The sequence below is a fragment of the Toxotes jaculatrix genome, chromosome 12 (assembly GCF_017976425.1).
Source record: "Toxotes jaculatrix isolate fToxJac2 chromosome 12, fToxJac2.pri, whole genome shotgun sequence".
NCBI lineage: Eukaryota > Metazoa > Chordata > Actinopteri > Toxotidae > Toxotes > Toxotes jaculatrix.
In genome coordinates, this window is record NC_054405.1 from 6,028,869 (window position 1) to 6,043,095 (window position 14,227).

The 14,227-nt window shown below is 41.9% G+C and overlaps 1 protein-coding gene across 1 annotated transcript; it reads left to right on the top strand.

Annotated features, from left to right (window-relative positions):
* Positions 1-258: 258 nt before the first annotated feature.
* Positions 259-9,464, top strand: ripk4 (receptor-interacting serine-threonine kinase 4). The gene is made up of 8 exons (XM_041052130.1): positions 259-553; positions 3,042-3,333; positions 4,202-4,350; positions 4,684-4,733; positions 5,985-6,143; positions 6,655-6,770; positions 7,277-7,517; positions 7,704-9,464. Exons 1-8 carry the CDS (start codon positions 294-296, stop codon positions 8,951-8,953), a joined length of 2,517 nt encoding a protein of 838 aa, XP_040908064.1. The 5' UTR covers positions 259-293; the 3' UTR covers positions 8,954-9,464.
* The last annotated feature ends 4,763 nt before the right edge of the window (positions 9,465-14,227 follow it).

Here is a 14,227-nt window from a genome sequence, read left to right on the forward strand (position 1 = left end):
GACTCCGGCTCATGACAGAGATTATTCTCTCTTTCTTTTGGCAGAAACATGAGAAAGCTTGGGACTTCAGGGCATCTGGAAAACAATTGTCTAAAGGCATATATTGGCAGCATGGTGCCTTGTGGCCTGCCTTAATGGAACTTTTCCATCTCTTCCCTGTGTTTCAAAACCAGGAAGTGATGTCACAGCACCAGGCCCAGCCCCCTCTTTTCACCTGAAGAGAGGGAGGGACCTCACTGAGCTAGACAAGGGGAAAAACAAGGAAGAGCTCACAAGCGGGCAGGTCGGTGTGTATGTTCACTTCCCTAGACTGTGCCTTGGAGACGAATAAAAGAGGGGTTTGCCCAGGTGGTGGGTTTCTCAACACGGATATGGATGTCCCAGATTCTCCAAATTGGAATATGGGGCTGTTAAGGACCTTTGAATCCTCTGAGTTTGGCAGCTGGGAGAAAATTGGCTCAGGTGGATTTGGACAAGTATACAAAGTCCGGCACGTACAGTGGAAAACATGGCTGGCTATCAAGTGCCCTCCCTGCCTTCATGTGGATGAAAAGTAAGTTACAGCTGTTGAGCCACATGGATTATCTTTGTACTGATGTTGACCCAGAAATACTTCAAGTTGGAGTAAAAGAATTTAGCTGATAATGATCCTGTAGAGCTCAGGCGAAGTTCACAGTCTCCTTTACCTCTGTATTTGGTCATTTTAAATCCCAGGTTGTTGTCTCTCAGCCTTATCACTTGATGACCATTTCATGACCAAACAGTAGACAGACACAGGACAGATTACAGCTACCCTGATGAAAAGTCACTCATTGCCTCAGAGTCCTTGAGAGGTGAACACCAGGGAATGTGTGACTCACTGGCTGCTAGTCTGGGCACACAGAGCAGCTGTAAGGTGCCTCAGCAGCAAACAACAGGCCAAGTTTAGGTTTTTAGACGCTGTTAAGTCGTGTCGCAGGGAGCACTGACATGCTGATTCATGCCCGGGGTAAAAGTAAGTCCACATTGCTCAGGGACACAGCTGTTTACTTATTCCAACTAGGCAGAGCATTAAAGGCTCACCGCTGACCCCCCCCCCCCCCCCCCCCCCCATCAACAGTGACATGATCATGCAGTAGCCTCAGGGAGGGGTTGATTTGCATAAATGTCAGTAAAGTATAAATTTCAGTAACGATAGCAAGGTGGTCTTTTCTTTTCTAGAGCTCTTCTAGAGATTACCCGGCCCTCTACAATTCTGTAGCATTTTGCATAAGCATCAATATAGACATTATTTTTGTTCTCCAAAGAAATTAGATAGAAATAATTTTGTGTTTTATTTTGTTTATTTTGTGGCTGTATGTAGGTGAACATGTGTCTCAGTTGTTCTGCTGCATGTGTGACTGTCACCAACTTCTCAGCAGGGCAGCAACCTGTCTGTCTGTGGAAGTTTCCATTCATCTAGTGTCTGTGTATACACACACTGGTGTTCATCAGTGCTACCTCACAAGAGCCATAATTCTTTAATTCAACAAATGACATTCAGTACTTGGCAGAGTTGCACCTGTCCCTCATAAATGATATGAGACTGAGATTAAGACCCAGACACATCTATCTGAACCTACATTTCCCCAGCTCATCACACATCTTTTTTTTTTTTGACTGTCAGACATCAGATTAATATCTTATACTTAATATCTCATCTGGTCAAAAAATATTTCCAACAAGTGACTAATAAACAGGAACTTGACTTCAGGACTGACATCCTCCCCCACTCTTGTGGTGCAACTCAAAGCATCTGCTGAACCTCAGCCAAAGATGTTATCACCTCCAAACATCTGCAAAGTACATAAACAGTCATTTAACTGCAGTCTGCATTGACCCACAGGTAACATCCAGCAGCAGGGACTCAAAGCCACCTTTGTCTGCAGTGGGTTGCAGGCTGCCGCTGTGTTGTGGCACAGACAATAAAAGAAGCTGAAAAACCGGTCTTACCGGGCCTCGCTCTTAAAGCAAGGACATTGTTTGGTTCGGAAGACCTGTCGAGGAGCTCATTGGATTAGATGATGGATTTAGCAAACAAGTGCTTGCCCATTCTTTCACATCGTGCTTCATTATGCTTTCAGGGCAGATTTGGGGGCTTGTGCCTCCTTCACCTGCACAGACTATAAAGGACAATTACAGCCAGGCTCCTTCCTTTAGAACGCAACTCTTGTGGTCACCTGATACACTCTGCACATAATAGAGTCATGAAAGTCGCTCAGTGCATCTAATTTCATTTTATTGACAGTAGAAAAAACTAATTCCCTGTCCAGCTCACCTAATTCTGCCTTTGAAGCACATTCCCATGAACACAGTCATCAGGGATTTATCTTTGTCTCAACTGTCCTCTTTAAGAGTTAGCATTTTTGAGCAGCCTTTGCTGGAGTCATGTGCACTGGGGTCATGAATGACCTGCTCAGTTGTGTTTGAGGTATGTCAAGCAGGGCGAGCAGACTGATAAAGGGAGCTGTGCAAAGGTTGAGTAACAGAGAACAAGAGCTCTGTTTAAGCCTACTTTGCTCTCCATATGCATTCTAGGCTGGACCAGAATGTCCTCAAGGCCTTAAAAGAACCACTGGGCAGTGGCAGAGCATGATCCACGTACTTGGATTTGTTAATCAATTATAGACGTGTACAGAGGTCACATTTTCACAGCCTCCAAGGTTAATGCCAGTAAACATTCTGCATACCTCTGGGCTCAGTTGGGGTGAAGCATATTGTTCTGGAATTTGGGTTAGGACAAAAGCTATGCCAAATATTTCAGCCCACTGAGCAAAGTCTGGCCTCAGAATCATTAGGTAAATGTTTAATGAGAGGACAGGTTTGCTAAACATCTGTGAGCTGTGGGATGTGGAGTGGTTGGTTCAAAAACATAAGCTGCAATTATACACACTTCTTAAAATTGCTTAGACGCTCCAGCAGAAGAGTCTTACTCACTGAGGACAGTAAAAATGTGACACAAATATAAACTCATTTACGTTGGAATAAATTAACTGATGTAAACAATGATTTCTTCAACATAGGGAGCGTTCAGAGCTGCTTGAGGAGGCTAAGAAGATGGAGGCGGCCAAGTTCCGATACATCCTTCCTGTGTACGGGATCTGTGAGGACCCCCAGGGCCTCGTCATGGAGTACATGGAGACCGGCTCCCTGGAGACCCTGCTGGCCACCGAGCCGCTTCCCTGGGAGCTCCGCTTCCGCATCATCCACGAGACTGCGGTGGGAATGAACTTCCTCCACTGCATGAATCCACCCCTGCTCCACCTGGACCTGAAGCCCGCCAACATCCTGCTGGACGCTCACTATCATGTCAAGGTAAAGAGTTTATCACAGGGAGCCACCATTACTGCCTCACAAGAGCATTTTGCAGCCAGAATTGTGTGAAGACATTAAGATTAGTGATGAAAAATGTGATCATTTTCATTTGTCTTTTATAAAATGTGGTCTGAATCATTTTGTTGAATTATAATAATACGTTTTTGGCAAAAAATGCCCTCAAAATGATTTACTCCCAAAAAGGCCTCATCACAACAGCTGTGTTTCTATAACAGTGACAATATGAAAAAAAATTATCATTGACATCATCAATTATCTCATTAAAATTGTACATTAATTGAGCTTGCATTGTGTGTACTGATTCCATTTCAAATCAGAGGTGCTTTTGCTTCAAAGCTTGTTGAGAGTTTGAGTTTTAGGGTTTTAAAAGGAATTTCAGCCGTGCCGTGCTTCACTGTTTCGCCTTTCATCCATTTAAAAATGACAGCCCTGCACACGCTCTGGGCAGACAGGTGTCTCCCAGCCACTGTCCAACCTATAAACATCTCAACAGTACTAAGAGCAATGGGTGGGAACTGTCATTTCTGAGTTTAATACCTGGATGTAAACACCTCACCCAGGCCTGTCCCAACAGGATTAATTCAGCTCCTATTAAATCTCCGTGTGTGTGTGTGTGTGTGGGTGTGCACTCCTCAACACAAACGTGACAGGCCTCTCCTCTCCGACAGGCTGGGACATGGCGGTGTTGCCCTCATCATACCACTGTGTGCACATAAGAAGAGCTTAGCTGCCTGTCACATTGAGCAGGCAAAATTAGTCATCAAAGTGCTTCATTTGCTGGTGCTTCATGAGAAAGGCAGCGAGGTTGTTCTGTTTGAGGGTCTTATCTGATCTCTCTCTGTCTCAGATATCTGATTTTGGCCTGGCGCGGTGGAATGGCCTGTCACGGGCTGATGACATCAGTAGAGATGGCTTCTGCGGCACCATTGCCTACCTGCCTCCTGAGAGCATCATAGAGAAGGACAGAGTGTCGGACACCAAGCATGATGTATACAGGTTGGATTTATTAGCACTTTGCGTGTAACCTTTCTGTGAGAATGTAGGTTGTGGTGTGGGCTCAGTGTCTGCTGTGTGTCTGGCTTTTCCCTCCCTTTACTTCTGACTCATACCAGCCACTGCAATTCATTCAGTGTAGGAGATGGATGTGATGTGTTGTGTATTGAAAACAAAGCAAATGGCTTGTTTCATGCTAAAATTAGAAATACCATTTGAACGTATTTGGTTTAAAGCTCAGAATTAAAAACTGCTGCCAGCTTTGTAGCAGAGGTATAATGTTTGATATTTTCTTTTTTGCTGACACCTTTCAATTTCATTTTGCTTCCATTCCAGTTTCTCCATCGTCATCTGGGGGATTCTCACACAGAAGAAACCCTACCAAGGTAAGATGGATTAAGACGGTAGAAGGATCAATGCATGTAACCTTTTAAGGCTGATGGGAAAATATTTCTCATGAAAGTCATTCCTGTCAAGAAAATAAAATTATAAATATAATAAAGTCATAAATAATGCAATAAAATACTGAGTCTCAGTCAATGATATGTGATCATTATGACAGTAGGTCTGGGCTGTATGTCAGTAATATAATTTATTGTACTCTTATGGTTTGGCCACTTGATTTATCCACTTGAGGCCATGAATGTCTGTACAACATATCATGGCAGACAATTCAATAGAAAGAAAGAAGGAAAAACTAAAAAAAAGAAAGTTATTGCAGTTATTGATTGTTTTGTTTTACATGTGTGAAGATTTTTTTAACGCATAATATCAATTTATATACTTGTTATGTGATTCATTCCACATTGTACATATATATTTATCAAAATATTGAAATGAATATTCTAAACCATAATCTTCAGTCTGCACAAGTTATTAAGGTTATTGAGATTTCATCTCAGCTTTTGTAATTTCCAGTAAACACATAACCTGAGGTGAACACTTCTGGTTACACCTTTGTGTGTGTGTGTGTGTACTGCACTTTATGTGTTTACTTAGTAAATTCCAGAGCAGGCAGGTGGACATGGCCAGACTGGCAAGTAGAGTGTATTTTTTCCCAGGCATATCAGGTAGCACTTCACTTGAAGGAATTTGTCTCCTTTTGAAGACCAGTGTCTATGAGGGTTGCCAGGTTGGCACTGGCACTGTCTGTGTTGATCCAGACATAATTAAAAAGTGAGAAATAGCCTGGTTACCATCCATTCCCATTTTTCCTCCTCCGCCTGCGAAGGGTATTATGGATACAATAGGTAGGTGAAGTACTGGTGATTAAAGCCTCTACCTGTTTGTTCTGAATCACTGACTTGGCTGATCCCACAGTCAGATACAAAAAGGTCAGACCACAAACTCTAAGAGCTTTCTCCCATGGGAAACAACTGCACACACTCCCTTATCTGAGCACACAGGAAAATGGCGATAAAGCCATGCATAACTGACTCTCTATATAAGCACTGGTGCCTACAAGCACCTTAGGTTATGTTATCATACTGCAGAATATTGGGTTATGAATCAGGTTATTTGTATTTATCTTCAGAACATGAGGCTTCAGATCAGATTTGAATATACACAAAATCTGGTTTGTTAGTGAAGGAACTGACATATGGACCTGAATTTTTTTCTTTTTTTTTTTTCCTTAGGAGAGAATAATATCCTGCAGATCATGGTGAAGGTGGTTAAGGGGGTGCGTCCAGACTTGGGTGCAGTGCCACGTTGTCGACCTTCAGCCTGCTCAGGTTTCCTGAGCCTCATGCAGCGCTGCTGGGCCACAAACCCTGAAGCCAGACCCAGCTTCCAGGGTAAGTTGTTGTTCTGTGCTCACTACAGACAAACTAAACAAATGAAAGGAGTACCAATCAGACACACGCATGCACAAAGAACAAACAAAGGGAGGATCCATAGTGAAAGATAACTATGTGTACATATTTATGTCAACCCAGAATAATTCTGTTTCAGAGGGGAACTGGTTTCTCTCTGTAACATTGTAAGGTCTTGGAATATTGTATGTTATGATTTAGTGCTATATAAGTAAAGCTGAACTGAACTGAATGCTACACATGGAGGACAAAAATCCTTTAAAACAGGAAGTCCCATAATTTCTGTCAGGATAACATCAAGTAAATCGTTATGAAACACAAATGATAACCACACACTCTGAGGATAACACACACTTGGAAGAATTTAAGTGCAGCCATTGTTCAACTGAGGTTTTTGTCTCCTACTCTTAGTGCTGCTTTTTCTTTCTTTTTGTTTTCCCTAATCCCATCCCTGCCATTACTGAAACCTGACCCTGAGCTGTTGTCCTTCCAGAAATCACATCTGAAGCCGAGGAGCTCTGCTCCAAACCTCAGGAGGAGCCCAGGACCCCGACCTTGTCCACATCGGAGCCAGAGCCCACGTCTCCCAACGCAGTCACTAGTGACCAGGTACGATATGACAGCGCCCATTTCTCGTTAATGTACAACCAGAGACAAAGGGAGAGTTATCTCTAGACATGATCATGACTTTCTAAATCATATGTTGTGTAAATGTTTGATCCTGAGCAACAATTACATCACGAAAGAGGAATGCCGACTGATGGGATTGTTTCAACCAGTGTGTTGCGTTGTCATTTCCGTGGTGCTCACTGCTGTGTACGTGACTAGAAACAAATATCCTGCTCGTGAGAAGTGGCAGCAGTTACTCAATGAGGGGCATGTCTATAGGGACAGAAGATGAAGTGTTTTGAACTTCCGCATGTGTTCAGGTGATTTTGACAAGATTAAGTCTAAGTTCAGCAAATTATCACAATGTCAACATTCAGTCTGAATTGTACTGTAAGTGACTGTGGATCAGAGAGGAAGTTACATACCTGAGGGTGAATGTAATGGAATGTATAGAGTGTCAGAGAACAGCTTGTTCAAATATGCTTATCAGGCTTTTTGCTCTGCAGGTTAAAGACAACAAACCAGTGCGTCCAAAGTCTGCCATGTTGCCGGAAAAAGATTACAGCCTATCAGAGCTGCTGAGCCAGGTGGATTCTGGGATTTCCAGGAGCTTTGATCGAGTGAAGGAAGATAGCTGCCATAGTAAAGAGAACACTTGCAAGAGACTGTCTGGCATCTCCTCTGCAGATTCAGCCTTCTCCTCCCAGGACTCCATAACGCTGTCTTTTGAGAAAGAAAGCACATGTGGTAAGAGCTGAGTAAAGACCCACAACTGGAACTTTTACTTATATAAACATAAAAATACTGCACAATCATTATTATTTAAACTCACACAAGAAAGAATCCCAGCTAAGGATGAGTACACTTGCAACCTTTCAGATTGTCACTTGTGATTTTTGCATCAAACATGTTCTTTTGGTCCTCACTGTTCAGATTCTGCTGAGGTCCAGAAGCGGAAGCTGTGTGAGGCCATCAGGACCAAAGACACTGCCAAGCTGATGAAGATCCTCCAGCCTCAGGATGTTGATCTTCTCCTCGATGGAGGAGGAACTCTACTCCACCACGCCATCATCATGAACAACGAAGAGGCCGTCAAGTTCCTCCTCATGAATAACGCCAATCCCAACTTTGCCAATTCCCGTGGCTCTACACCCCTCCACCTGGCCACAGAGAAGCACATGAAGCCCCTGGCAGAGCTTCTGCTCGGTCGGCGCAGCACCTACATCAATGCTAAAGATGAGGACCAGTACACGGCTTTGCACTGGGCTGCCCAGAATGGGGACGAGGCAATCACACGCCTGCTGCTGGACCGGGGGGCAGCCATCAATGAGACCGATGGGCAAGGACGTACACCCGCTCATGTTGCCTGCCAGCACGGTCAGGAGAATGTTATACGGGTGCTGCTGAGCCGTGGTGCTGATGTTCGAATCAAGGGCAAGGACAACTGGACAGCACTCCACTTTGCGGCCTGGCAAGGGCATCTGGGTATTGTCAAGCTGCTGGTCAAGCAAGCTGTTGCTGACGTGGATGGGCAGACAACAGACGGGCGCACACCGCTGCATCTGGCATCCCAGAGAGGGCAATACCGAGTGGCACGGATCCTCATTGAACTAGGAGCAGACGTTCACAAGACGTCTGCGGGGTCAAACACACCACTACATGTGGCGGCCGAGACGGGTCACACCAGCACCTCTCGCCTCTTGATCAAACACAAGGCGGATATCCACGCCCAGAACACCCAAGGACTCACTCCCCTCCACTTGGCATCCCAGGGAGGCCACCTGGCCACTGTCAAGATGTTGATAGAAGAGGGGGCAGACCCCTACAGATCCAACCAGGCTCTCCGCACCCCCTGCCACTTGGCGGCAGAGAGCGGACACTGTGAAGTCCTGAAAGAGCTGCTCCTTCATTGTCCAGATGGTGGTGCTCTGTCGGATGAGCAGGGGCTTACCCCGTTACACCTGGCGGTGCAGGGTGGATACTCAAACATCATTACTATGCTGTTGCCACAGGAATGCCAGGACTCAGTTACTCAGAGCCCAGTGCAATCAGCAGCTGAACAGCCTGCTCCACCGGAGGCTAAGCAACTTCAGAGGAAGGTCGTCATTCTCAAACTGACGGAGCACAATGACAAAGACTGCCTACAACCTAGCAGCTCACAGTGTGCCTCAGCACCCTGCTAACAAGAGCAAAGACACTGTCAAAACTGTACAGAACTGTCTTCCATGTAATTTTTTTTATACTCCACTGTTGCCTCAGAGTTGGGGAGAGGATTGTCATTCCAATGTTAAGAGCATTTTTGACTTAAAAGCCCTGTAGGTATTTCATAATGGTCAGAAAAGCTTTAATGTAAATATGTACAATGTAAATAGAAAGTATAAATACTGTGTTTGAATTTAGACTCTTGTTTACTTTTTTACTAAACAAGCTGTGTTTTTTTTTTTTGTAACAAGCACATTTTGTGTATCTTAATTGTGGTTAGGAAACCTGTGACCTTTGGGGGATGTTTTACTGCACTGCAGCTGGTTTCCCTCTAAGTTATGTTTAGTAGAACACAAAGTTTTGATCACCAGCCTCATTAGGTGAATGCTGGAGATCATCACAGCCTTTGGATTCTTAAAAACCTTTGACATTCATTGTTCTGTACCTGTTACATATCAGTGCTTCATCAGCCATTAAAACATTTAAAACCTTTTATTATGTTTGACCTTGTTGCTTTTTTCACATTTATAACTCAAACATTAATGCGAAAATGTTCTTTTTCCAAGACAAATAGAAGGGTGAAACTCAAAGGAAGAAATTTGGGCTTATTCACTGCACTCAGATTTAAAACTCTGATTTCTATTCATATTGTACCTTTCCTCAAAAGCTGTGACACTGAGTTGAATTGAACAATACGGTTTAGAATTTTTATTCCGCTGTGATTGAAAATATTGGTTTTAAATTGTGGTTTTAATTCAATCCAAATGGGTCACTGAAAATGGAAAAAAAAGCCTTTGAATAAGACATTTTAAAATGTCAGTGCAAGCTTCTTATCATTTTTAAAATCACACTGGTTGTATGGTTGTCCAAAGTAAGCAAAAGTATGTTGGGGAAAGTGTTTTCTTTCAGAGTCGGTTAGCGTCTCCACCTGTGTGTGTGCAGGAATCATCAGCCTTGATGTTGTGACTTGGCATGTCTGCATCTGCAGCTTCACCTGTAGTGTTATTACCTTTATATCTCTACTCCAGACCCCACAGAGCATGCTCAGGTTGGCACAGACCATGGGAACTGCCCCTGAGGGGGATCACAGGCTGTAAGATGATGGATGAGTGAGAAGGGGCGCTGATGTTCTACCTGCAATTCCAGCCTGTTGGCTAATTCCTCAGACCACTAACTTTTCATCACTCACTAAAACCAACATGCCATCCCTGACGCCTCAAGGGCTCGGCTTTTCGTAACCCGAGAAACTAAGTGCGGGTGGCTGGCGCTTGTAATTGTCCTGTTTTTATAGCTAGTGTTTGCGGAGACCCAGAAAATGAAATGTGTGTAATCTGAAGCCTCTGTTTTGTGTATAGTGCCCTATCCTGTCTGTTGCCTGGTGATCAGTCTCAGCTCCAGCAACAGGGAAGACAATGTGCTCTTGTTGCCCAACCTCACAGTCTATGTGCTGTCGACACTACCGTTGTGTGTGATAGACTGGTAGGTTAGGTTTGTGTTATACAGTTACTCAGTATTGTGTGTGCGTGTTTGTTTTATTTATTTATTTTAAACAGCAGTTCTCGCTTCTGTTGATTACAATCAGTCAGGCACCCCTGAAATTACTCCAGAGTAAAATAAAGCTCCAGTTTTCAGTCACCATAAAATGTACGAGTTCTTTCAACTAGGCCATTGTTAACTTTGACATAACAAAAAAATAAAAAGTCTGTGGCCTGTCCTGACAGTACAAACAGGCTTATTCCAGAGATTATTCTATGTTCAATAAACATTTTTCAGTTTTAAAATATGCTGCATTACAATTCAATTATAATTACTCACAATAACAGTTTGGGGGAAAACAGTAGAGAAAAAATAAATATTCAAACAAAACATTACAGTAGAAACAGTTTATTCTGCAGCCCAAAAGACGTAGGCTGAAGATAAAGGGGGCACCCACTCTTTTTACAAAATGTGATCTATTTGACATCCAAAGTAACAGTCAAATTTGTATTTGTCCAAAATATTGTATCTTAACTTTTCCATAAATTCTTCTTAAACATGCATATTCCTCTCAAATCATAGATAAATGTATCTTATTGATCCCGAATTGAAAGAAAAATAAGCACAACAAAAAATAAATATATTTTTAAAAAAGCTCAATATATAAACACAACAAATAACAAAATTTTAAAAAAAATAGCTCAATGAACTCAAACCAAATGTCTCTAATTTTAAAGGTAGTCAGGTAGTCATTTGACCCAAAACATGATTGATGCTGTTTTAAAATCTAACAAAAACAAAAAGAAATTAGCATTTCATTGTAGTCCTTAATTTTATTCAGTGTTGCAATAGATTTTGACATTTTTGCCTTGACATAATTTAGATGTGGTTTCCAGCATTTATGGTTTATAATCCCTCAGCATCATCTGCAAATAGATTCAGTGATCATTTCAACCTCTCTAATGCCATACCTTTCTAACCCTTTAGAGTCTGTAGTGTAGTAGTATGTTGTTTTATTCATGATATTTTAGCCCAGTGTAAACTTTTGGGGTAAATGTGTCTTTCTAATTTAACAGTTTACTGTACATACAAGTCATTTCCTTTACTCCCCTTTTAGTTCTCGTCACTTCTGAGTTCAAACTTCTCTGACAAACTGATGAAAGATGAATGAAGTCAATCCTCACCACCACATTAGTCATAGCGTCTTGGGTGAAGGAAACCAGCCTGAGGCCCAGACCCCTTTATGCTGTGGAGCAGTCCAACAGGCATTATCTCCAGCCTCTGACAGGATGTGATGTAACATGCCGTCCAAAATGTCTACCAGGTCTATAGGTCAAACTGCATCCTTCACACCTGTACACAGACTTCTGCCCATGCTGTGGTATCCTCAGTAGTTAGGATAATTTGTTCATATATAAAATGTTTAATTAAGTTTAATTTTGATGAATAAAAGAAAGCACAGGCCAGGCAATGTAATCCAATAAGGTAATATCACATGTGATAGGGGATGGAGTGACAGGGGCTGAAGCTCAGCTTACCTGTAATGAACTGTGAACACTGTGACCTTAAGTTTTGTCAGATTTCACAAGTATAACACCAGTTTAACAAATATTTTTGCAGATTGCCATGCAATACAGTACAATGCTAGACTCTGTTTCTATATACTGGTTTGCAGCTAAAAATAATTCTTGCTTTCAGAGTTTCTTAATAAATGTGGCTAGTTTTCTGGTCAGTATTTATGATCTATGCGTGTCTTAAAGACTGCAAGACTTCCTTCTTGTCAGACAAGGTGTCTGGTTTCTCTTTTGTTTGACTATGATAGGGACCTTTCAGTTTGGCTGAGTCATACCTTACTCCTCAGACCAACAACAGCACCCTTATGAACCACAGAACATTGAAGTACTGCAAGGCACTTATCAAGATATAGTGGTAAATAAATTGATTGAGCAATAGCTGTAATGTCTGTAAAGGGAACAAAAATCAAAGTATGTCTTTCAGAGTAGTATTGATTTATTTTTTCCCATCATCCCTGACCACTTTTCCTCAGCTTCATTTGCAGGTTATCTGAAAATAAAACTAACAGACAAACAGTAATAACATCTGTTCTACACTGTGACTGGTTACTGGGAGAATAGAGCTCAGACAGAGTGCTGTGTGCTGTTTTTCCTCCCCACTCTTTTTTTTTCCTCTAGCCCCATGTTAACCTCACAGAACTCGCAGAACAAGATCTGAAACTGTGTTTCTGAAGATGTGAGGCAAGCTGCAACATGTGGACGCAGCCTCGGGGTGAAAACATGGATGTGGGCACACTCAACATTGATGAATTATAAGATTTATGGTTGACTAAGACCAAGGGTGAATACACCATTCACATGTCATGGAAAGAAAGTTACTGATAGATATGAGGGGCAGATAGTTTAAGTTCATTAAGTAGAGGAAAGAATTTTTACATATTAGTGGTGTTAGTGATAGACTTAAGAAATTTCACTGAGTTTACCTATCCCATGGCCATTTACTTATGGCTTTTTTTTTGTTAGATTTTTTCCTTTTCATTAGGTGGCCTAAATCCTTTGTCTAATCAAAGTACATTATGAGGAAAAACTAGTTTTCTAGAATGGTTAAGTCTGATAACATGAGCACTGAATGTGGGGAGGTTAATGTCCACAGTGAGGGGGAAAGCACCTGTAAAGCAGAAAACATGCCCATATCACCAAACAGCAACCAGTGTACTGTCACTGGGCTAACATATGTCCCCCCCCGTTTGTTAATGGAGCAGCTCAGGGACATGTCTGGATTTGTTTCTTGATGACATCAGTCTTGGCAAACTTGATTCCACCTTTGTGATAAATTGATGTGTTCATGATTCCAAATAAAGGCTGGTCTGTAGACGCACTGTTATGTTTTATGCTGTCTGCTCATTTGGGTGATAGTAGGGTTTATAGCTGTGTGTTAGCATTGGCTTTTTAATGCGCCTGAACAGAAGTATGATTTGTTTATGAGCTTTGTTGGTAGTATGACGTCTGAATGTAGTTTTACTGCTCAGACGTTCAGTTAGGCTCACATGCATAGTATTTAGTGTGCAACAGTCATGGTGTGTAATCTGTGGGGTTTGGTTGTATAGTGCAACAATTTATGTTCATAGAAGGTAGTAATGATGTCAAATTGGAAGCAATACCTTTTAGACAAACTTTTTTTTTTTTTTAATAATCAGGTTTATTTTAGGTCTGTGATGATTGTTAAAGGTTTTTACTTCCATGCATCTTAAACTCAAGGAAGAGCTGTTTTGGTGGCAGTTGTAATACTGCTCTTTGACCAGGAGATGGCGCAAAGTCTTTGCAAGAGCTGAAGAAAGGCTTGAAATTTGAGTTATTACTAACATTCATGTATTAAAAATAAAGTTTCCAGTTTCCAGTCATAATTAGCTTTTTTTTTTGTTTTTATTATTTGTCAAATAGCAAAAACAGCAGTTGATCATGGGCAGCTATCACTGTGAAAATGTTCCTTTAATGAGGTAAAATTCAAAAAAATCATTCAGAGAAGCCACTGTCAAAAAAAAAGTGATGTGCTGTGTCCATGTGCAGTTTACATTTCTTAAATTTACTGACTGATAACTTTAATGTTCTTCAAATCATGTATTTGGCCTAATTTTGTGTTAGAAAGGGCCGTTTCGTAGTTTCTAATACAGGGAGGGAAAAAAAGCTATTTAACAGCAGGTCGGTCAGTGAGGACAATGAGCGCAGTCCTGCAGCACACACACAGTCATGCTCACCCCGAATAAC

Coding starts and splice junctions, on each gene's coding strand:
- ripk4 (XM_041052130.1), top strand. CDS start 294: ATGTTCACTTCCCTAGACTGTGCCTTGGAGACGAATAAAAGAGGGGTT. Junction 554..3,041: donor TGCCTTCATGTGGATGAAAA/GTAAGTTACAGC, acceptor TCTTCAACATAG/GGAGCGTTCAGAGCTGCTTG. Junction 3,334..4,201: donor ACGCTCACTATCATGTCAAG/GTAAAGAGTTTA, acceptor TCTCTGTCTCAG/ATATCTGATTTTGGCCTGGC.